Source organism: Rhipicephalus microplus, chromosome 6 (assembly GCF_043290135.1).
Source record: "Rhipicephalus microplus isolate Deutch F79 chromosome 6, USDA_Rmic, whole genome shotgun sequence".
Taxonomy (NCBI): Eukaryota; Metazoa; Arthropoda; class Arachnida; order Ixodida; family Ixodidae; genus Rhipicephalus; species Rhipicephalus microplus.
The window spans coordinates 132191335-132215607 of NC_134705.1; the positions used below are offsets into that span (position 1 = coordinate 132191335).

The 24273-nt window shown below is 46.3% G+C and overlaps 1 protein-coding gene across 3 annotated transcripts; it reads right to left on the reverse strand.

Annotated features, from left to right (window-relative positions):
• Window positions 1–243: 243 nt before the first annotated feature.
• On the reverse strand, window positions 244–22480 carry LOC119167360 (uncharacterized). 3 transcript variants are annotated; one of them, XM_037418833.2, is made up of 5 exons: window positions 22329–22480; window positions 13380–13512; window positions 12478–12623; window positions 8798–8927; window positions 244–1986 (listed from the first exon to the last, which is right to left on the reverse strand). In XM_037418833.2, the coding sequence occupies exons 1-5, from the start codon at window positions 22360–22362 to the stop codon at window positions 1746–1748; spliced, it is 684 nt and encodes a 227-aa protein (XP_037274730.1). In that variant the 5' UTR covers window positions 22363–22480; the 3' UTR covers window positions 244–1745. The 3 variants fall into 3 exon arrangements, with proteins under 3 accessions (XP_037274730.1, XP_037274729.1, XP_075722718.1); XM_037418832.2 differs by having other exon boundaries at window positions 22212–22351; XM_075866603.1 differs by lacking the exon at window positions 22329–22480 and adding an exon at window positions 15914–15971.
• Between the last annotated feature and the right edge of the window lie 1793 nt (window positions 22481–24273).

Consider the following 24273-nt stretch of genomic DNA (forward strand, 5'->3'; position numbering starts at 1 on the left):
CAGAGGTGTATAATACAGCACTCGCACACTCGTTCCACGTGCTTGATAAAAAATCTGTCCACGCAAAAATATGCACATTTACAAGTATTGAAGCCATTCAAATGCCTACGATTGAAGCATAAAACTTTTTCATGAATCAGAGGATTGATACAGATGAGGCACTCATGCTGAACAAAAATTCACAGTCAATGCGACGAGCAGCATCTCAAAAATCCGAACAAAGCACACTCGGGGACAACAATGTAGAGTGAAACAAAAGAATATGTGTATTTTTCTGTACAAGGATCACAGTTCACAATGAAAGGCGCATCATGGCGTATAAGATTGCACAAGTGCATTTCCGCTTGCGGTCACACTCAAGCACGACACATTGCGACAAAACAAACGCGTGTATTACACAATAAAGCGCACGGCTCGGAACGCTTGGCACGGAGAACGTACTGGTAAAATAGAGCCAAATACAGCCCATACATTGCACGATAAGTAGCGTCACTCAAGATTATCTTCAGGCACAGCACTCTTAATGATAAGAGGAACATGCGTGATTTAACAAAAGAATGTCTCAACGTGTGAATCTTCGAGATGTTAGCATATATAGTGAAGCTCATGTTGACTCTCAGCCTCTTTTGGGACGTTAAGCAGAAACATCATCATTATTGGTCTTCTTAATTGCTCTGTCTTTAGTGTGTGTTCGTGTGATCGAAAACTGTATTATGTGTTCCTTCATAGCAATTATAGCGCGTAAGTTTGATTGATATGTGGAGTTAAACGTCCCAAAACCACCATATGATTATGAGAGACGCCGTGGTGGAGGGCTCCGGAAAGTTCGACCACCTGGGGGTCTTTTAACGTGCACCCAAATTTGAGCACACGGGCCTACAACATTTTCGCCTCCATCGGAAATGCAGCCGCCGTAGCCGGGATTCGATCCCGTGACCTGCGGGTCAGCAGCCAAGTACCTTAGCCACCAGACCACCACGGCTAAGCAGAGCGCGTGATCTTGTACTGCAGCTAAGCACTACTACTCGTGCAGAACTCGCTTGGGATTGTCGACAAAGAACAACCGAGCTGCTACTGTGCGTAGGTTTACGCATCAGATTGTTCACTAGTGTCGACCACAGCCCCTGAGGGTAGCGTTTTCAAAATGTATTGAAGTCCATGGCTGGAATGACTCTTAACCACACAATGCATTATATATAACGCAACGCTAATTCTCTTTGATAAGAACTAGCTGAGGCTGTGTGCCCTAATTTCTTTAAGGCTTTTTTAACTACCGTATTATTGCAGCTATGTATTCACGTATACCAAGATAAGCTCACGTCAAGCCCAAGAAGCAGTAGCGACTGGCCTTCTAACTAAAATTTTAGCCATTCCAGCTAAAAGTTCACTAAGACCATGTAGTCCAACGTCCGCCAGACTTTTTATTTTTAACCTATGTGGCTCTTAAAGCTGTATGACGTCTTCACGTAGACCAAATCTAGCCCACTTCAAGTTTGGTGAACAGTGGTGATTGTGCAACTTAAAAACCTGCCGTTCCCGAAATACGAATTATCCGCGTCGTTCTGTTATCTTCAGCGTACTCGATGTCATCGTGCATGCATGCTGCTTTGTTCTGATTGCCAGCACGGGAAGGTCTGATCGCTAGATTTCGTGCCAGGCGTTCTGGGCATCAAGCCACGTCACTCGGTAATTATCGCCATTCATACACAAGTCCACCAATTCTTTTGGCGTCAATGTCCATGATCTTAGCCGAGGGCTCCGGAGATCTGAAGGATGGGCGTAAGGACGGAGCGGAGGTTCTTGTCACCAGACGTGGAACTGAAGTCGATGCTCTTGCACTTCTGGCCCGACCGGTAGGCGGTGCACACTGTTCCGAGTAGCTCGCCGGAGTACCTCTCGACGAGTCCCTGGGCGAACTCGATCACGTCCGAATCGCACTGGCCCTGGACCACCTTGCTTACGCACTGTTCGAACACGTTGTACTTGCTATATGAGGAGAGAGAGAGAGAGAAAGAGTGCTCAGAAAGGAGACAGAGATAGCCTTCACACTGCAACTCTATGAAGCTATCACCATGGTTATTGAAACTGAATTTCTAATCTGAAGCGAGAAGTGGTTGCTCAGTACTCGGTGGCTATTTCATTGCTATACGTTCCACGGCATAAAAAATGGTTTAAAAAATAAAATAAAGTACAGAAAAACATACCGCAAGCAGTAAATAAATAAATATAACACGGTAATGAACAGTTCACTTCGCAATTGATTGTACGCGCGCCCACAATTTTGTCAAAGTTCCACTCACAGTGTACTGAACACATAACTTCACGTGTAGTTGTGCATGACCGTTCGTCACGTTCATGCGCAACTTCATGACGAATATGTCAGTTGGAAAGAGATCGGCAATATTAAATATTTTTAAACCACGTGTTCTTACGCGACGAAAGCTCTTTGTAAAAAGAAGGGTGTATCATAGCCGTACAATATAACTTGATAATCAAATAAACCATCGTATCGAAACTGAATAAACATGAACGGATAAGTGTATTAGAAGTGTGAACTGCCACAACTAATAAGGTTAGCCAGTAGAAACTGGAGCTGCAAGTGTGCCAGCGAATTCGACACATTTAGTGTCTTTTTACTTTTCATGGATGCTATTTGCCATAATTTTAATATCTGTGAAAATTAGCTATGTAAACCACCGAGAGCTTCTAATCAACTTCCAAAAAAAAGAAAGCTGCAGTTTAGCAAGACGCTTTCTTTGATTGCAACGCCTTATAGGAGGTCGGTTCATCTTAATTTCTTATTAGAGTACGCTTTAACACATTCTTTGCACTCACGTGCGAATTGAGAATTGATAAATTTTTACCTCCCCCTGACATCAAGAATAAATAAACAATACTTAGTGAAAGCCTCTTCTTAGGCATAGTGATCCGTGTTATCAAAAATACACCTGCAATTTCGCTTATTGTATAAAATCTGCCAGAATGATGGTAAGGTCGATGGGTCTAGCGGGCAACGTAGAGTGGTTAGTCCGACTCGACTATATATATATATATATATATATATATATATATATATATAGGCAGGCATGGTGGTTGAGTGGCCGTAGCGTTGCATATAGTCTAGTAGATCCTCCGTGAGCGGTCACAACGTGGTTTATTTCGACGTTTCGGCCTAGAGTCTGGCCTTCATCAGGAATCTTCATCAGGAGCCTTCATCAGGAGTCTGGCCTTCATCTGGCCTGAGGAAGGCCAGACTCTAGGCCGAAACGTCGAAATAAACCACGTTGTGACCGCTCACGGAGGATCTACTAGACTATATATATATATATATATATATATATATATATATATATATATATATATATATATATATATATATATATTGAACGCGTTATTCGAAGGTCGTGGATTCGATTCCTGCTCACGGCTGGTTATTTTTTCATCCACTTTTCTTTCTTCTGTCTTCTTATTTACATTCCATTGGTTCTAATAACTTCCCCTGTACAATCCTTGGCATTACTGTCTGTTAGATCTCATTAATATTGTGTTAAAACACGGAAAAACGAGCCCTTAGGTATAAACTTCTTTCCCTTATATATATATATATATATATATATATATATATATATATATATATATATATATATATATATATATATATATATATATATATATAGGAGAAAAGTGTATACCTAAGGGCTCGTTTTTCCATGTGTAGTGGAGCATACGCACCAACGCGTATGCGCCTTCGGAAGACAACGAGAAGCCCGTGCTCTGATTGCGCGAGAACCTGTGCCGCCTTTGCCAGACTTGCTGTTCGCCCATTTTTCCGTCGCGACCTCGTTGCGACTCCTCTGTTCTAATAAACATCATCGCATTTGGTGGAGGCTGCTGAGATCCCCAAGCAGACCTGGAGCTCCGCTCTCGCAAGTTGGCCAAAAGACTACCGTACAACATGACTGACGCAGTCGCCAACCAGCCCATCCCAGCACAGCCAGCACCATCGGCTGCCCCGTCGACCTGCCCCGGTGCTACCCGTCAGCGGGACCCACCAATCTTCAGCGGCAGTGGTGAGCAAGACGTCGAAGACTGGCTCTCCTTGTACGAACGCGTGAGTGCCAGCAACAAATGGGACAACGACTCCAAGCTTGCCTATGCCATCTTTTACTTGGCTGACGTCGCCAAGCTATGGTTCACCAACCGCGAAACCGCCATCGCCAGCTGGTCCACCTTCAAGACCCTCGTGACCGAAGCGTTCGGCCGACCAGAGGTCCGCAAGCTCCGCGCTGACCAGCGTCTGCGCCACCGAGCCCAGCAACCTGGTGAGACCTTTACTAGCTATATTGAGGATGTGCTAGACCTCTGCAGGCGTGTTAACTCATCCATGCCTGAAGAAGAGAAAATTCGACATATTCTCAAAGGCATCGAGGATGGCGCATTCCAGATGTTGCTGGCGAAGAGCCCGACCACGGTGGCAGTCCTCGTAAGCCTGTGCCAGAGCTTCGATGAATTGCGGCGTCAGCGTTCCATCGCCCGACAGAGTGTTCCATCACCAGATTCGATCTCGGCCGTCGCACTCGCCAATGGCAACGTTCACCAAGGAACTCTGTCGAACCAGATTAAAGACTTCATCAGGGAGGAAGTCGCCCGACAGCTTTCCCTGCTGCCGCATAGTGACGCGCCCACGACAAGCCTCCCTTCGAATATGCAGCAGGCCATACGCACTGAAATTTTCAATGCACTCCCTACAGTTCCGGCCTCTTACCCGTGCACTTCGGTGCCATCTGATCTCTCAACTGCTGGCTACGCACCAACTGCGCCGCCTTCACCTCTCAGCTACGCAGCTGTGGTCGCGCGGCCCCCACCGCATCCAGTCGCCTTATCGGCTCCACCTCCTCCGGCCTCGCCTCCAGTCTACAGGCCCCTACCTCGCTTTTTCCGTCCATCTAATGAGTGGCTCACCCGAGACAATCGTCCCATCTGCTTCGCGTGTGACATCGCTGGCCACATTGCACGCTTCTGCCGCCGCCGTCCCACACCTGCTAACGCATACTTCGGAGCTCCTACCTACGCACCGCAGCAGACCACCACGTCTGCATATGAACAGAGGCACTCCGACTCGGATCGCCACCCATCGACTGCTCGTTTCCCATCACCTCGTCGCCGATCGCCATCGCCTATGCGTCGTCGACCACCTCTCGAGGAGGGAAACTAATCAGTGCAGTTCCGGAGGCAAGAACTGCAACTTGTGCGCAATTCCCAAGGCCTCCATTTTCGCCGCAAAATGTTGTTGATGTCGATGTTAACGGAGTCGCCACATTAGCGTTAATTGATACCGGGGCCGCCGTTTCTGTGATGAACGCAAACTTTTGTAGGAAACTGAAGAAAGTGACCACATCTCTCAGTGGCTTGGTGCTGTCCACGGCTAGCGCGCAACGCATTCATCCCTTGGCTGTGTGTACGGCGCGTGTCGTCATCCGAGACGTTTTGTACGTCGTACAGTTTTTTGTTCTACCATCTTGCTCTCATGACCTTATCCTGGGTTGGGATTTCTTATCACGTCATGAAGCTATCATCGATTGTTCCCGTGCCGAAGTGTCCCTTGTGCCAACATGTGAATTTCCACCACCCGACCGCTCTCCTCTGCTCTGCAAAGTCATCGCTGATGACGACATCACCTTGCCTCCTGAAGCTTCGGTCCCTATTAGCCTTTCATGTCTGGCGCAACCTGACGGCACGGTGGTGTTTACGCCATCTCTGGTTTTTACTGAACGCAAGGGCATCGTTCTCCCATTTGCTGTTCTTACAATTGCGTCTGGTTTAACCGTAATGCTGGTCACCAACCACTGCAACTACGACCCCCTCATTGTGCCTACTCCCAGAGTCGCCAGGATGGCTACCCTTCACCCCGGGGGTATTGTAGTGGAGCATACGCACCAACGCGTATGCGCCTTCGGAAGACAACGAGAAGCCCGTGCTCTGATTGCGCGAGAACCTGTGCCGCCTTTGCCAGACTTGCTGTTCGCCCATTTTTCCGTCGCGACCTCGTTGCGACTCCTCTGTTCTAATAAACATCATCGCATTTGGTGGAGGCTGCTGAGATCCCCAAGCAGACCTGGAGCTCCGCTCTCGCAAGTTGGCCAAAAGACTACCGTACAACATGACTGACGCAGTCGCCAACCAGCCCATCCCAGCACAGCCAGCACCATCGGCTGCCCCGTCGACCTGCCCCGGTGCTACCCGTCAGCGGGACCCACCAATCTTCAGCGGCAGTGGTGAGCAAGACGTCGAAGACTGGCTCTCCTTGTACGAACGCGTGAGTGCCAGCAACAAATGGGACAACGACTCCAAGCTTGCCTATGCCATCTTTTACTTGGCTGACGTCGCCAAGCTATGGTTCACCAACCGCGAAACCGCCATCGCCAGCTGGTCCACCTTCAAGACCCTCGTGACCGAAGCGTTCGGCCGACCAGAGGTCCGCAAGCTCCGCGCTGACCAGCGTCTGCGCCACCGAGCCCAGCAACCTGGTGAGACCTTTACTAGCTATATTGAGGATGTGCTAGACCTCTGCAGGCGTGTTAACTCATCCATGCCTGAAGAAGAGAAAATTCGACATATTCTCAAAGGCATCGAGGATGGCGCATTCCAGATGTTGCTGGCGAAGAGCCCGACCACGGTGGCAGTCCTCGTAAGCCTGTGCCAGAGCTTCGATGAATTGCGGCGTCAGCGTTCCATCGCCCGACAGAGTGTTCCATCACCAGATTCGATCTCGGCCGTCGCACTCGCCAATGGCAACGTTCACCAAGGAACTCTGTCGAACCAGATTAAAGACTTCATCAGGGAGGAAGTCGCCCGACAGCTTTCCCTGCTGCCGCATAGTGACGCGCCCACGACAAGCCTCCCTTCGAATATGCAGCAGGCCATACGCACTGAAATTTTCAATGCACTCCCTACAGTTCCGGCCTCTTACCCGTGCACTTCGGTGCCATCTGATCTCTCAACTGCTGGCTACGCACCAACTGCGCCGCCTTCACCTCTCAGCTACGCAGCTGTGGTCGCGCGGCCCCCACCGCATCCAGTCGCCTCATCGGCTCCACCTCCTCCGGCCTCGCCTCCAGTCTACAGGCCCCTACCTCGCTTTTTCCGTCCATCTAATGAGTGGCTCACCCGAGACAATCGTCCCATCTGCTTCGCGTGTGACATCGCTGGCCACATTGCACGCTTCTGCCGCCGCCGTCCCACACCTGCTAACGCATACTTCGGAGCTCCTACCTACGCACCGCAGCAGACCACCACGTCTGCATATGAACAGAGGCACTCCGACTCGGATCGCCACCCATCGACTGCTCGTTTCCCATCACCTCGTCGCCGATCGCCATCGCCTATGCGTCGTCGACCACCTCTCGAGGAGGGAAACTAATCAGTGCAGTTCCGGAGGCAAGAACTGCAACTTGTGCGCAATTCCCAAGGCCTCCATTTTCGCCGCAAAATGTTGTTGATGTCGATGTTAAGGGAGTCGCCACATTAGCGTTAATTGATACCGGGGCCGCCGTTTCTGTGATGAACGCAAACTTTTGTAGGAAACTGAAGAAAGTGACCACATCTCTCAGTGGCTTGGTGCTGTCCACGGCTAGCGCGCAACGCATTCATCCCTTGGCTGTGTGTACGGCGCGTGTCGTCATCCGAGACGTTTTGTACGTCGTACAGTTTTTTGTTCTACCATCTTGCTCTCATGACCTTATCCTGGGTTGGGATTTCTTATCACGTCATGAAGCTATCATCGATTGTTCCCGTGCCGAAGTGTCCCTTGTGCCAACATGTGAATTTCCACCACCCGACCGCTCTCCTCTGCTCTGCAAAGTCATCGCTGATGACGACATCACCTTGCCTCCTGAAGCTTCGGTCCCTATTAGCCTTTCATGTCTGGCGCAACCTGACGGCACGGTGGTGTTTACGCCATCTCTGGTTTTTACTGAACGCAAGGGCATCGTTCTCCCATTTGCTGTTCTTACAATTGCGTCTGGTTTAACCGTAATGCTGGTCACCAACCACTGCAACTACGACCCCCTCATTGTGTTTACTCCCAGAGTCGCCAGGATGGCTACCCTTCACCCCGGGGGTATTGTAGTGGAGCATACGCACCAACGCGTATGCGCCTTCGGAAGACAACGAGAAGCCCGTGCTCTGATTGCGCGAGAACCTGTGCCGCCTTTGCCAGACTTGCTGTTCGCCCATTTTTCCGTCGCGACCTCGTTGCGACTCCTCTGTTCTAATAAACATCATCGCACGTGTTTTAACACAATATTAATGAGACCTAACAGACAGTAATGCCAAGGATTGTACAGGGGAAGTTATTAGAACCAATGGAATGTAAATAAGAAGACAGAAGAAAGAAAAGTGGATGAAATCCACGACCTTCGAATAACGCGTTCTATATATATATATATATATATATATATATATATATATATATATATATATATATATATATATATATATATATATATATATATATATATATATATGCATTTGATTCGCTGAACAACAGGTACCTTTTCATGAAAAGTTATCTCACTACAGCCTATTCATTGGAGCTTTCACAAACCTCCAGCACGCTATTAAAAATCCTCAGCAATAGTGAAACAAACAGCTTGAGTGCAGATAATTCTGCTTCCTGCTGAGCAACACCAAAGTCTGTGTTTAAATGTAGCAGATCTATTAGCCCCAAGCTTCAGCGCAGCCCAGTGCACTTCAGCAATCGCTTTCGCTGACAGAGAACCATCGCTCATATACGCACCAGCATGCCCCGCCAATCCTTTGCTTGTTGGGAAGCTTGGAAGCCAAGTCGAGGTCAGCAACGAGACCGCGGAGGCACTTGTGGAATCCAGCGCCAACCTTGTTTAGGCACGGAGCGCTCCTGAGATAGTCTGTAATAAACGCATAGGGAGAAAGAAACGGATTAAATTTCTCGAAATCGAGATCAGTGCAGAGATGTGCGAATCGTACACACTAAGAAGAAACTCCTCTGGCTCTTTTTTTAGTTCTGGCTTGCAGCGCATTAGAATACATTAAAGAGACAGCGTAGTGAGAAATAACACTCGATTATATTGAGGAAAGTATAGGGGGCGGTATTAGCAGTAATTGTGACGTAAATGTGAAGAAGGAAAAGCTGATGAGAAGATACCTTGTGCCTGGCAGCGGCAAGTTATGTTTTCATCCACTTTGCTTTCTCCATATTTACATTGATATCACCACTGGTAACACCCCCTATATTTTCGTTAAAGTTATTGAGTTCGCAATAATATTACGTCTAACAAAAGAGAAACAAGCCCTTAAATATTTCCTTCTGTCCATCACTTTTCAAAGCGAATTATATACGTCAAATACGTGGCACGCAAGGATTTCCCAAGTCAAACACAATTTTTTTTTCTTGCAGTGTAAAGCAGCTGAACGAGTCGCACAACTTCTATCGAAGCACCTGATTATTTCGTATACACTTTCGGTATCAGCAGTAGTGAGCAAAATAGCTTTTCACTTGTTGATTGCAGAAGTTCCACACGTGAAGAGAACACGCGAAGAGAAATTATATCTAAGCATAAAGCTACTCTTTCGCAAAACTTGCATCTTGCTACGCGGGACACTGCGAATGCTTGTGTCACCAGCTAAACATATGGTTAATAAAATAATGTTCTGGCTGACCATTTAGGACAACTCCTCGGAGGCCTTCACACACCAATTTTCAATTACTCGTGTTTCGCGCCAGCGTACATATCCTCCTCCGTTGAAATGCGCGTGCGATTGTTCTAGAAATCGATGCTTTCCAGGAAATATATAGCGTGGAGAACCAAAGGCAATCCTGCTCTTTGAAGCGCTGTTAAGGCACGATACAGAATCTATTCTTCATGTGCACCACATTAATGTTGAATCTCTCCCCCTCCCCCCGCCGAAAAAAGTTTAACACAAATGTCCGCTCGTCGAACCACACTTTGGCTCTGCTTTAGGTAACTGGTGTCCGAGTCCTATATTTTGCCTATTAGCGCACAGGTAATGTGTATAAAAGGAATATTGGGCGGCCACATGTAACACTACTAGAATCATGAAAATTAGATGTCTTGAAAACCGCATGCAGCGTATGAAAGTTTGGCTTTTCAGAAGATGCTTTTAACAGTGCCTTTGATTCATTGCAAAAAATGACATTGAATGCTGCGCATTAATGATTTTGTTTCTCCATCCGGTTGTTCGTGTGAACGTAATACACAGTCGAGGTGAACGCGCGCGAGCATTAGGTAACCATGCATGGGATCACTAGGCGTAATTCTCTGTAGGCTAGAATGAAGCCGATACGTTAGCTTCACAACTCATAGGTATGTCTCAAAAGCGTATTTTTTTTTTGTGCCAACTGGATTTTTCAGTTATTCTGTACATATATAACATGGTAGACATCAGTTGAAGATGGGCTTATTTATTTTTAGGAGCCTGAGCACCTGTTTACCCTTCTAAATTTCAGATCAATCTTTCTAAAGACAGTGCAAATTTTCTGAAACTCTGGAAGAAATAAAAGCAAACATGAAAGTTATGAATTGGTTGTACCAGGGATTGTATATAATATGGTGCACCCCATGTTTGTCATTAGTTGACTTGGCAGGCATATAATTTGTATAAGCTAGCATAAATAGCAATTAAGTTTCAAAAAGTGATTATATCGACCACATAACGGCAGCTGACTGTTCAGATCTCAACCGTGCGCTTCATTCTTCGTGGCTTCGGCAGCGTGTAAACCATGAGCACCGATAAGGTATATGAGATTAAGGGCATAGAGTTTCCCAAAATTAACTAGAGGGTACTCTAGCGCTGCGATCGGTCAGCGACAATGGGAATGATGGGTAGTACGCACATTTGCCTAGTCTACGTACTTGCGGGCGGCGAATCGTACTTGCGGCTTCGTTTGTTGCTGGTTACGGTTTTGTTTTGGAGAAAAGAACGAACCCAGTTGAGCTTTGTGACCCGATTCGGAATGGTAAGACTAAAAGAATAAGGTTGTGAAGTGCGAATGCTTAACATTTGCAAATTTTCTTCGTGAAAAAAACAACTATAAGCCACACGAACACACACGAAGCCAGAAGCAGGCCAGAAGTACGAAAATTAGACAAATGTGTGTACTACCCATCGTTCCCATGCTCGCTGAAGCGCCGAGCATTGCAGCTCCCATAGACACTAGCGCCAGAGTTTCCTCTAGTGTATATTAGAAGACTCTATGATTAAGGGATGCAACCGCCGTGACTGTCACATCTAGACCCCTACAGATCTTCTATAGGGGTAGCTTTATTTAGGTTTCTTCCAAAAGTGGATCACTTATGTGCCTTGGCTACCGCGTACGCAGTCATCTCATGTCGCTTGGCATTACGCAGGCAGAACAATGTATGGACATGCATAGCACGGACGTGTATGGAGGCACAGACAGCATATGCATGGGCAGTGAGGTGGATGAGCATGGAAAGGAGAAATAAAAGGAGTAAGGGGGTGGCTAAAGCAAAGCGTAGCCATGTGTAGTATTGTATGACAAGAGATTGAAAAAGGAAAGTGAGGGCGAGGAAGCACAAAGGAGGGGGGTAGAGGACACCACTCATGGTGAACCAGTTTGCACCCTTAAGGGTGCCATCCCTGTCTACCACTATAACGCGTATACGATGAGGGTGTTTTCACAGACCAAAACACCCTTATCGTAAGTTTTAAGGCCTCGATTTTTTTTCGTGGATGCAATACTAACGAACGGACTTACGGTGGCTGTTATCTGATGCCAGGGAACTTACGATGGCGGTTATCAGAAGTCACTGATGTAAATAGGCAGAAAGAAACTGAAACGAAAAGCTGACTTGCCACTGGCCGGTTGCAAACCTGAGACCTTTTCATAAGGTTAGGATCCTGCCGGTGGCAAGTCATCTTTTCGTCCACTTTTCTTTCTACCCATTCGCATTATAGTGACTTCTAAAACTCATACTTTCCCTGGTAGTATTGTCCGTTAGTTATGATTATTACAATCGCACAGTGTTAATTTAGAGGCGGCCAGCACCCTTAAGGGCGTGAACGGCTTTGCAGTAATGTCGAAAGTTGGGTGAGTTGGTGATACTTCATGATTACTTATGAAGCAGCGCACGACGACAGGCACAAAAGGAGCGGTGTCCCTATCGTTCCTTTAGTACCTGTCGTTGTGTGCTGTTTCATAAATAATCAGGATTTGCAGCACTGCATCATAAATTAAGGTTTTCGTTCCCGCCAGAGACGCCGAGTAAGGTGCATGCTTGGAACCAAATGTGCATGTGTCAAACGGAGCCCGTGAACGCTAGCGTTCCTGAAGAGCAGGCGAATGACGGCTTCCCGCCACTTACAGAGTTTGCGTTGAGTGCAACTGCGCACATTTTTTCGAAAGATCCTACTACAAAGGCGCAAAATCCGCAATATTTCCGCAGTTTCACTCACCTTCGCGATAAACGGAGGACTCATCGCACCGGTCCTCAATCTCGCTCTTGATGTCGTCGAGGAAGACATCGCCAATACCCTGGGAGACGCTCTCTGTGCAATGCTTGATGTAGTCGCGGGCGCAGGACTCCGCTTTGTTCTGCGTGCTGCTCGCCGAGGGGAAAAAAAGCAACATACACGTTTGTCAGAGGGATTCGTGCCACCAGTGCGCATAACATGACAGCAACAACCCATGTCTGATTCGACAAATTGCTACAAGGCATGGAGGGCTTTCTACAAATGCAGACATCTAGTTCTACTTATCAGACGAAACAATCGCTTAGGCATGGATGGCCTGAGCGAGAATTTTTAGCACACGATGCCTCCACAAACTTTTTTTTTATGTATTTTTAGCCTCGAGCTGGCTTTTTCCTTCACTTCTGTCTACTGTGACGGCGCCCATGGTCCAAACCTTTTTGTTGCGCCCTTTATTGGGGCGTTGAGTGCGTAAGCTAAAACGGGCTTTGTACTGATTTCGTAACAAGCATATCGGCCGAGGATAGCAAAGCTGTATCTAATGCAAAGTAATATCACTGCGACAAAGACTTGCAATGAGGTCAGTGCGACATTTTAGGCTAGTGTAAGTACGATTCCACTAAGTTTTTTTTTTTTTACGCTGTTTTCTGTGTTTCAAGTTGGAGACGCTAGACAATCATTGTGCAGCTATATTGCAGAAACAAAAAAAAAAGAAATTTGTCAATTTCACCAGCCATTTGGCGATTTGGCTTATACACTGAAAAATCGAGCGCTATACTTGAACGAATACAGAAGACAAAGGCGAGATACAGATGGCGCTCGTCTCTGTCGGGCTGTGTGTCCCGTCTTCGTCTAAATCACGTTCAGGCAGGTGACGATTCACCCACCCACAGAAAGACTCGAGTTCCTCAGGAGTGGTCGGAATCTTCTCCGAAGACCCGAAGATGAACAAGTCTGCCGCGCAGGCGTCCAGCTTCTTGGCGTCACAGTCGGGAGCGGCAGATGCAAGACTGGCGAGGCCTGTATGCAGAGAACAGGTCCTTTGAGCTCATTTTGTCTGTGAAATCTCTGGTAGTAGATTTGGCAGTAAATACATTTCTCGCTACTACTCTGGACGTTTTTAAAGTGTCTGGTAACTAGATTACAAAGTGCAGCTGGTGGTCATTGTCACCGCAATAGCTTGTTTTAAAGACCATTTTGTTGCAGTCAAATGCCGAGAAAGACTTGCGAATGATGAAAAAACAAAGAGGACTTCCCCAAACGGCGAGAAGACGCCTTCTTCAGTATCCGGACACGGGCCGCATAAACTCAGCGTGACGTCTCCTAACCATGTCACTAAGTACAGAGGCCGTCGAAAATTCCCTGGCCACGCCGCAATATGAATACGTTGTATTCATATTGGGGGCCTGGGAGCTTTTGAAGTACCCTATACATTTTACTTTCCCCAGAGAAATGAGAAGAGCGCGTTTCTGATTAGCTATGTGAAAAACTAGAGAGACACCACGAAGACATTGCGAGATGTTTACTTTTCCTCTCTTCTCTCACTTACTCACTGTCTTCTCCTCTCTCTATTCGTGTCCGTTAGAGGAAACATGGACCTTATAGAAGAACTGCCAGGGCAAACCTCTAAGATAGCCCGGAAGAGAACTTCGTTGCGTAGCGCTGAAACGAATTTTTCAGTAAATTGCCCGAGTGCGCATAGAACGAAACTACAAGGGTAAAAAAAAAGACGACGAACAAATATTTCCTAGAAGTAAACGTAACAATCAATAAAAAATGTATGTCAACGCGTGGTATGTTCAATGCAAGATCTCATTGATAACGGGACTCCGGAGTTAGCTCCTCCCTTCCGGTCATCTCTTTCCCTCTCTCACGCCCAGCCTATACTTGTTTGCATAACGTATCGCCATCCTGCAAGTTTTGTCATACAATATGGACAATGCGTGTAATTCCTAACTGCGTGCTACTGGTGTCGACGTATGCATTTACCAGAACTCGAAAAAAAAAGACGATCTCAACGCGCAATATGGCTCCACATCAGACGCTGATATCATGATTATCATTATCAGCCAGAATTGGCTTACTTCAGGGCAGAAGCCTCTCCCCGTATTGTGAATAATTCAGGTCCAAGGGCTTGATGTTGTCTTATTATCTCCGCCAGATTTAAAAACTCGTCTGCCCACCAGACTTCATTGCTCACCATCGCGGGCTTTCGTTTTCTTTGAATCCATTGGGTCACTCTTAATGGACAGCAGTTATACGGGAATGCGCGCCCCATTCTTGGCCAAATTATTCTTCGTATGTCTCATTTTTGAAAAAAAAATGATGTGGTGTGGTCAAACCATTATATGTTTTCTTTGTGTCGAATAGCTCGTTTTTGAAGGGTTGTCAGCCTACCTAAGTTTGTTTTGCTTGAAGTGCCCCACATTATTAAGCGGTAATATAGCTGACAATGTACCATTGATTAATACAGCCGATATGTTAGCCAAGTCGGGGCCAGTCACCAAAAAATCCTTTGGTTAGATCTAGAAAAGCTAGAATGTAATTTGTTTACGTAATGAATCCAGTTGGAATATATGAATAATACTCGCAGAAATTTATATACAGATATCCAGTCAATAAAACGAGCGTCAAAAAAGGGAGATATGTAAGCATCATTAGGCTTTATGCTACTATTGAAAACACTGTAATTCGTTTCAGACACATTCAGCGGAGGTTAGTTGAGAGATAACCAAATCAGCAGTTCATGCAACCAATGGTTCGCAGCTGTTTCCAAGTAAGCTAAATTTTCACCATAAAACAAACAAACTAATAGCGTCAGCGCAGAGGACCATGTTAAAGTGGATGCAGTATATTCACAATGCCGTTAATATCAATGTTAAAGAATAGGGGACCATGAATGAATCGCTAAGGCACGCCGTACTTCATTTCCTTCCATTTTGAACACACCCTGTTCTGGCTTACAAATTGAAATTCATCTTAAATATAACTCATTATTAGATTTAGGGCAGCGCTTCTGATTCCGTACAATGGTAGCTTTTGAAATAAATTGTGATGCTTTATTGAATCAAAAGCTTTTCAGAAACCAAGGAGAACACTTACAGTGTATAGCATTTTTTAGACATTGTACAGTATTTTCTCTTTGACAGTCAGCAGTGCCTATTCGGTGCACTTATTCTTGCGAAGACTGCATCATCCTCAGTTTAGGTTGAACACCTCTCAGAAGACTTCAGGTTCCTGGAGCATACGTTAGAACCAATAAAGTGCAGCTGTCATATACCTTAACCTCAAGTGAAAGTGGTAAACTACCGTAGTATCATATGTACTGTTGGTGCCACGCACACATCTTCTATGTCATGATCAGTATGGTAATTGTCACAATGACCATTATATTTGTATCTCTGTATATTACATTACCTACCCCAATTTTCTGGGGTGAAGCTCCAGGGCAACGTAGTAATCATAAGTCCAGAGTAACTCTTCGATGCACTCCTCTTCACTCCCGCCCCTCCGACCTATCACACTATTTAATAACCGTTAGGAACACAAACAGGTCCTTTTTGTTTAGTCTCCTTCAGGCAAGGAAAACTAGCCACGGACACTCATGTTCCACCCCTGTCTTCCTGTACTTTCGCTATCATCCGCATGTTCCGGCGGATGTCGCAAGCATGGGGTCATTTCCTCCTCAGGACGCAATATAGATATCCAATCAGTCACTCAGTTTAACACATCACAAGGAGTCAATTACAGTACCGGACGTAATTTTTGTTCCGCCAGATTTATCACACCATCGACACTGAGATACCGTATAAAAATAGTATTATAACCGTTGGAACCATTTCAAACTACTATAAGCTATTGGAACCCGAACATGACAACGTTTAATGCTAGAAGCTTATCTAGCGAGGCAAGTCTGTCTGTGCTATTCAAAAACTAGAGGGTCGTAAATGGGACGTAACAGGCCTCAGTGCGGTTAGGAAGACAGATGAGGCCTATAGAGTGCTACAAAAAGGGCGCGTTTTTTGCTATCGTGTCTTGGCTGACAAAAGAAAACTAAGGGTGGGGTTCCTTGTTCACAGAAATGTAGTTGGTAACATAGAGCAATACTAAAAATCATTAGAATAGTGGTAGTTATCGTAAGTAAACTCAACAAGGGATACAAGATCAAGGTGGTACAGGCCTACGCGCCTACATCCAGCCATGATGGCGTATCAGCTTAAGGCTTCTATGAAGACGTGAAATCAGCAATGAGTAAGGAAAAACACGGCATACTATATTGATGGGTGACATCAATGCCAAGGTAGGGAAGCAGCAGGCTTGAGACCATGCAGAATGGAACTATGGCATCTTTACTAGAAATTTCAGAGGCTAGCTATTAGTATAATACACCGAACGCAATAATTTAAGGTTCCTAAATACCACCTACCGCAAATTAACGACCATTATGAACGGTAACTGGACATGAAGGAGCCCTCATGACGAAAGTAAAAATGAAATAGACTTTATGCTGAGCGCACACCCGTACATCGTGCAGGTTGTGGAAAATGCTTAGCAAGGTACAATGCAGTGACCATATAATGTTGAGGTTTCTAATCCACTCGAAGTAGGAACAACAGAAACTGTTCCGACAAAAGCAAGTCAAGGAGCTAGTACTTAGAGGCAAAGTACAGGAATTCAGAGTCTCACTTCAGAACAGATAGTTGGCTCTTATCGAGGAAACCAGCCTTAGCTTTGACGCAATCAATGATAATCTGACGAGTGTCGTTACGCAGTGAGAAGTGGAAGTTGGAGGTATGGTATTTAGACAGGACACTGGCAAGCTGTTCCAAAAAACGAAGAATCTCATTAAGAAACGTCGAAGCATGAAAGCTTCAAACACGAGAGACAAAATAGAAATGGCAGAGCTTTCTAAGTTTATTAATAGGCGTAAGGTATCCGATATAAGAAGGTATAACATGGAGAGAATTGAACATGCTCGTAAGAACGTAAGAAGTGTCAAAGCGGTGAACCGGAAACTTGGGATATGCGAAAACCAGATGTATGCACTGAGAGACAAGGAAGGCAAAGTAACTACGAATATGGATAGGATAGTAAAGTGGCGTAGTACTTTCACAAAGATCTGTACAGCAGCCGGAACAACCATGACTATAATGCAAGAACTAGCAGTAACCTGGGTGACATCCCACCAGTAATCACAGAAGAAACCAGCAAAGCCTTGAAGGGAATGCAAAGAGGCAAAGCTGCTGTTTAGGATCAAGTAACATCACACCTACTGAAAGATGGAGGACAGATTGTGTTAGAAAAACTTGCCACGGTGTTTACGAAGTGTCTTCTGAAGAGGAGGGCACCAGAATCTTGCAAGAATGCTAACATTATCTTAATCCAGAATAAAGGAGACGACCAGAAATTTAAGAATTACTGGCCGATGAACTAGCTCCCCATTCTGTATAAGCGATTTACAAAGGTAATTGCTAACAGAATAATACAGCATTAAATTTCCATCAACCAAAGGCTCAAGGAGTATTTCGAACAGGCTACACAGCAATCGACTACATTCATACTTTCAATGAAGTGATAGAGAAATGTTCAGAATGCTTTCAACCACTATAGATAGCATTCATAGATTACGCGAAGGCATTTGATTCAGTAGACATATCAGCAGTTACGCACAAAATGCGCAATAAGGGCGTGGACGAAGCACATTGTTATGAGAAGATGACAGGAAATTTTTGTATTTACAATATTTGCAGTCACAGTAATGCGGATAAAAGCAACCAAGATGGCGACAGCAGGCACCACCTAGTCCTTCACTTCTTCGTCCTCTAGGTAAGCGTCGTCTATTTCTCGGGGCGTCGTCTATTCGCGGGAGAGGACAGACATCTCTCTTGGTAACTTAGTTGAGGTGCCGGTAGTCGACGCATAATGGCCAGGTGTTGTCTTTCTTTTTTACAAGTACCACGGGTGACACCCGAGAGCACGAAGATAACTCGATCATATCGTGAGCGAGCAACCTGTCAACTTCCGTTTGATTGATGCTGCGCTTGGTCGCCGAGATACGGTAAGGGCGTCAATGAATGGGTCCTCCGTCTGTGGTGCCGATTCAATGGGTCACCAGAGATGTTTGGCCAGGTTTGGGTGAATTGAAATCAAAAATGTCGTGGTATAACGCCAACTAAAGGCGTAGGTCCTGGTTATGATAAGGGTCAAGGTCCGGGGCAATCATGCGGTCGAACGCGGAGTGTCGGGCTAGCAGCGTGGCGGCCTGGAGGCGGCTGTGGGGCGTCAATGGCCAGGGCAACGGGGTCGTTTGAGTCTAAAGGTGATACAGTGCCCAGCGCGATACCTTCAGGCAGCAGTTGTGCGGAGCGTTAAATGGTAATGACAGGTTTGCAAATCTCTTTCACAGAAAGAGTCACAAAAGAGTCAGGCAGAGCTACACGTCGCGTCAGAACAGCGTCCAAGGAGGGGGTATTCAAGCAGTCACCATCACGTACCGGCGGGTTTGCGTTAAATGGGGTGTAAGTTGCGGTACCTGGGCGCAAGTGAACAAACTAGACGACACATAAACGTGGTGGTGACGAATGTGAGGTCAGGTGTAGCAGTAAGTTTTTACTGAAACAAACCAGAAAAACAGTCGATGAGGGCAGAATCCGTGCTCAGAAAGTTGTGGCTGAGGATTAGGTCATGGGGGCACTCGTCCAGAACCGCAAAGAGAACTGAAGTCCTGTGGTCATCGAAGCTCACACGCGCTGAACACATTCGAAGGATGGTAGGTGTTCAGCCATCGGCTACGCGAACAGGTGATCCAGTGGGTGTAACTACTTCACGAAGACGGCCAAAAAGATGAGCGCTCATGACTGATAAGTGAGTACCTGTGTCGATGAGCGGTAAAACAGGCGCGTCATATATTTCTACGTCCAAAACGTTTTGTCGAGTTGCCAGAGCTAACAGAGGATTTCCAGGTCGATAGGTCAATGCAGCATCACCTCTGGGAGCTGCACTGGTCAGTTTTTTGAGGAGAAACAGCGTGAGAGAGGCGAAGGGGATTGACGGCACATAAGTCACCAAGAACGTCACTGGGTTGGGGGGACGGCGAGTGGTCATAACGAGGGGTCGATGTTGGGGCTTAAGGGTTCGGTGGATCCTCATGGCCTTGCACAGGAGAGGATCGAGTGTCGTCTGTACGACATGGTGCACGAGGAGACGATGATTGACGATAGCGATAATTGCGAAAAATCGGGCTGATGCCGTTGCAATTTAAGCATATCGGCCGGTCGTCACATTTGCGCCACTGGTTCGGATAACGGTACCTGGAATCAGTCAGTTGTAGCCGGTAGCATTAAACAGGGCTCACCAAGGGACGACTCAGGGCACATACGGGCTGGATACGTGCATTAGCCAGTTCTTCGCGCTTGATGAATGAATGACATTGTCGGGCGGGCCTCCTGGTGAGCACGAGCGTGGGGAGTAGATGGAGTTGCTGCCTCAGTCTCTCGCCACACAAGACACAGGAAGTTATTGGTACTAGGCGGCGGCTGGATCTGGACGTCTTCGCACGACGACGTGGCGTAGTATTAGGGAAACTTGGGCAAACTGCAGCGTGACTCGTCGGCTCTTTTATTCTTCGAACCGTCAGCACTCCCTGATGATGTCGTAAATAGTGGAGCAGTCTTTGAATACAAGCAAGTGAAAGGCGTTGTCAACGATGCCTGCAAGAATGTGACTGACTTTGTTGGCTTCTGGCATTTGGCTATCATTTTGCCGGCATAAGGATAAAACGTCTTGTATATACATCATGTGCGGATTCGCTGAGGTTCGGGCATGGCACGAGAGTTATTTCTGGGTGGCTCGTTGGCGTGTGATGGGCTTTCCGAAAACGTCTTTCATTTTTTGTTTACATGCATCCTGGCTGGCCAGCTACTCTTCGTGCGTGTCGAACCACACATCGCAGTACCCCTGCAGTAGTAGCTAACATTTGCGAGCATCGAAGTCGGATCCCAGCGATTGGTCTTGCTGGCGCGCTCGTAGACGGCCAGCCACTTCTCCACGTGCGCGATATCAATCTCGCAGAAGGGGCCAGGGACTGGGATGTGTGTCACAACAACATGGCTGGGTGCATTCAGCATAGCGGGAGCTGGACTAACGGGACTGCCGGTTGACATGATGGACTGTCCAAGATGAGGCCCACTTCGAAGTTCCGTGATGTGCTCCGGATGTACTTAGCACCTCCATCAAAGATGTCACGGGGAGATGACATAAAACGGGTGTATTTACAATGTTCACTGTCCGAGTAATGCGGGTAAAAACAACCAAGATGGCGAGAGCAGGCACCACCTAGTCCTTCACTTCTTCGTCCTTTAGGTAAGCGGCACATAACACTATATAAGCATACTGAAAAAATCTACAGAAAATTGATTGGTTGATATGGGGGGGGGGGGGGTGGGCTTGAGGTCCCAAAACCACCATAGGGTTATGAGAGACGCCATAGTGACGGGCTCTGGAAATTTCGACCATTGTAAATTTCTTTATCGGGCACCCAAATTTAAGCACACCGGCCTACAGCATTTTGCCTCCATTGAAAATGCAGCCGCCACAGCCAGAATTTGATTCCCCGACCTGTGGGTCAGTGGCCGAGTACTTTAGCCACTAGACCACCGCGGCAGGAAATCTACTGAGGATCAACTGCCAACATAGTGCTCCATAAAAAAGGCAAGAAACTACCGATAAAGACTGCTGCAAGGCAAGGGGATGCGGTCTCCCCAATGCTATTTACCACGTGCTTACAGGAGGTTTCCAGAGGCCTAAAATTGGAAGAGCTAGGGATAAGAGTTAACAGAGAATACCCTAATAACCTGCGCTTCGCCGATGACAATGCATTGTTGGGTAACACAAGGAACAAATGGCAATTTGAGATCGATGAGTTAGACAAGGAAAACAGAAAAGTAGGTCAGAAAATAATATGCACAAAACTAAAGTGTTACAGTCTCGGTAGGAAACAGCACTTTGCAGGAGATGGAGAGGCGCTGGAAGTTGTAAAGGAGTATGTCTACTTAGGACAGGTAGTAACCACGGAGCCCAGCCATGATAGGGAAATAGCTAAAACAATAAGAATGAGTTGCATCACATTTGGCAAGCATTCTCAAATCATGACTGCTAGATCGCCACTATCCTTCAAGAGGGAGGTAAATACCAGCTGCATCTCGCCAGTACTTCATTACGGAGCAGAAACCTGGAGGCCTACAAAGAGGGTTCAGCTGAAATTGAGGATGACTCAGCGAGCGATGGAAAGGAAATTGATAGGTGTAACCTTACGAGACAAGAAGAGAGCATAGTGGGTCAGGGGACAAACCGGGGTTAAGGATATTATTGTGGAAATCAAGAAAAAGCAACGGAAATGGGCCGGGCACGTAGCGCGTAGGAAGGATAACCGCTGGTCATTAAGCGTAACTGACGAGAAGGCCAGCGGGTGAGGGGGAGACGGAAGGCTAGATGGGCAGATGAGATTAGGAAGTTTGCGAGTATGAAGTGGCAGCAGCAAGCAGAGGACCGAGTTGACTGGTGGAACATGGGAGAGGCCTTTGTCCTGCAGGGGGCGTAGTCCGGCTGATGACGATGATGATAAACTATTAATTGGACTATAAATATAAAAGCCGATCTCATCGAGGCAGTTAGTCTGAACAAAGAAAAAAAAAGCTCGACGGTGTTACCGTAGCACACACCTGTAAAACATTCAGCAGTGGAGTTAAGCGAGGCTCGTACGAGGCACAATTCCATTCATTTGGCGGGGTTTGGGAAGATAAAGTGGGCTGGAGTGGAATAAAGTTCCCTTTACGCACCTACAAGCATGAGACAATAGCCAATCCGAGACATGACTGCAGTGAAGAAGTACGCAGCTGCGTCCCTTTTGAAGCACCACGTAATAAGTGAAAGCACCTGTGAGGATCTGGAGTACTTCAAAGGTCCTCGTCGACCCGCGTTCTTTTTATAGGAATTCACAGTCCAGTGGCGAGGGCCACTTTGTCACGGCTGTCTCGGAAGGGCGGAGAGATGGTGAAGGTGTTACGAGAGGAAGGAGAAAGTCCGGTGAGAGGGTGAGAGAACGTTGAAGGTGAAAGCCATTGCCACTGAAACCTGACTCCTCGCGAGCGGCAAATGCCCTTGCCTGGAAGCGTCGCAACATCTTACGCGGCGTTGGCACACACAATCGGTCGGCAAGGTCTCCTCGGGTGTGCTGTACGAAGTACGCCAAATTACAATCTCCCAGCGCACATCGGCTTGATGTCGTCGAATCGCGGCGTGCTTCTGAGTCGCTCGTACTGTGTCAATTAGGCGTACTCAACTCCGTGCCTGCGGACATGACCGCCTGTTCGTCCTACCAACGTTATGCTTATTATTAGGTCCCCTGTTCTACTGGTTGTTCAGGCTAGCCGCTGCGTTGTATAGTGGTTATGATACTCGGCTGCTGACACGACAGTTAATCGTTCGGTCCCGGGCCCAGTGATCGCATTTCTACGGAGGCGAAATACCAGAGGTTTCCGCACTTATATTTATGTACACGGTATTTAATCTAAGTGGTATAAATTTGCATACCCTACGCTGCAGCATGCCTCTTGACAACAGCGTATTTTGTGCACTTAAAACCACAATATAATAATAATAATAATAATAATAATAATAATAATATAATCACAATACCAATAATAATATTATAGTAGTAGTAGTAGTAGTAGTAGCAGCAGCAGCAGTATTATTAGTAATAGCAGTAGTAGCATAGTACACTGTAGCTTTGCGGCTATAATGTTTCTCTGCTGAGCCCGAAAGCGCTGCTTTGATTCCTGGCCAGTGCGGCAGTATCTCAATGGAGGTGCAGGGCATGAAAAAAAAATGTCTACCTTTAGTGCCGGGCTAAAAAACACAGGGAATCGAAACTAATCTGACAGCTCTTACTATTGTGCAACTCGTAATCATATTTCGGGGCTGGCCCAAATAATACCACAAAAAAGTTGAACACTGTCTGAACTTCTGGGCCCGTAGACACATGATCACTAAGTTCCAAGTTCCAGCACGTGGCGACGCCAGCACAGGGAAAGAAACATAAAAGAAAAACGCAGACCCGACCAGTCTTTCTCTTTGTACACTGATATTTTTTTTCTGGTTTGCAATTTTGAATCTATTTTGTTCTGGTGCTCGCAGAAAACAGACCTTACACCTAAAATTACACACAAGCTCTGACGTTCGTTTGATAAGTAAGCGTATTTGTTATCAGTAAGTGTAGTTGTTACTTGAAACGTGTTAATGACGAGCGTTACTACCAAAGCTCCAAAACTGTACCAGTACGCTATTTTATATGACTTTGGAGTCTTCGTGCATCTAATGACAAGTGCTACAAATACTAAAGTCCAACAAAAAGTTCAAGCTATACTAAATCTGGTTTTCTTTTTGTTTATTTTAACTTATTGCTTCTGTGACGAGCAGTATCATGAATGTAGTGCAGTGGGACACAAATCATAGAAAATACAACATAATGGCAAACAAAATATGCGCATATGTACACGCAGAGGTTACAAAACATCAAGGGGTATGTATGGAACCATTGATATCTTATATTCCATAAATTTTAGCGGTGTCATTTTCGTCAGTCCACGAGGTGAAGGAATTTTCCCAAACAACATGCCAAAATATAGCACGTTAAAACAATGAAAAATGATTGCTCGGAGAAAGGGAGAAAGTGGCCGGCACGACGCCATATTTCCTGGTGGATGTGAACCAGGAGTTCAGTCA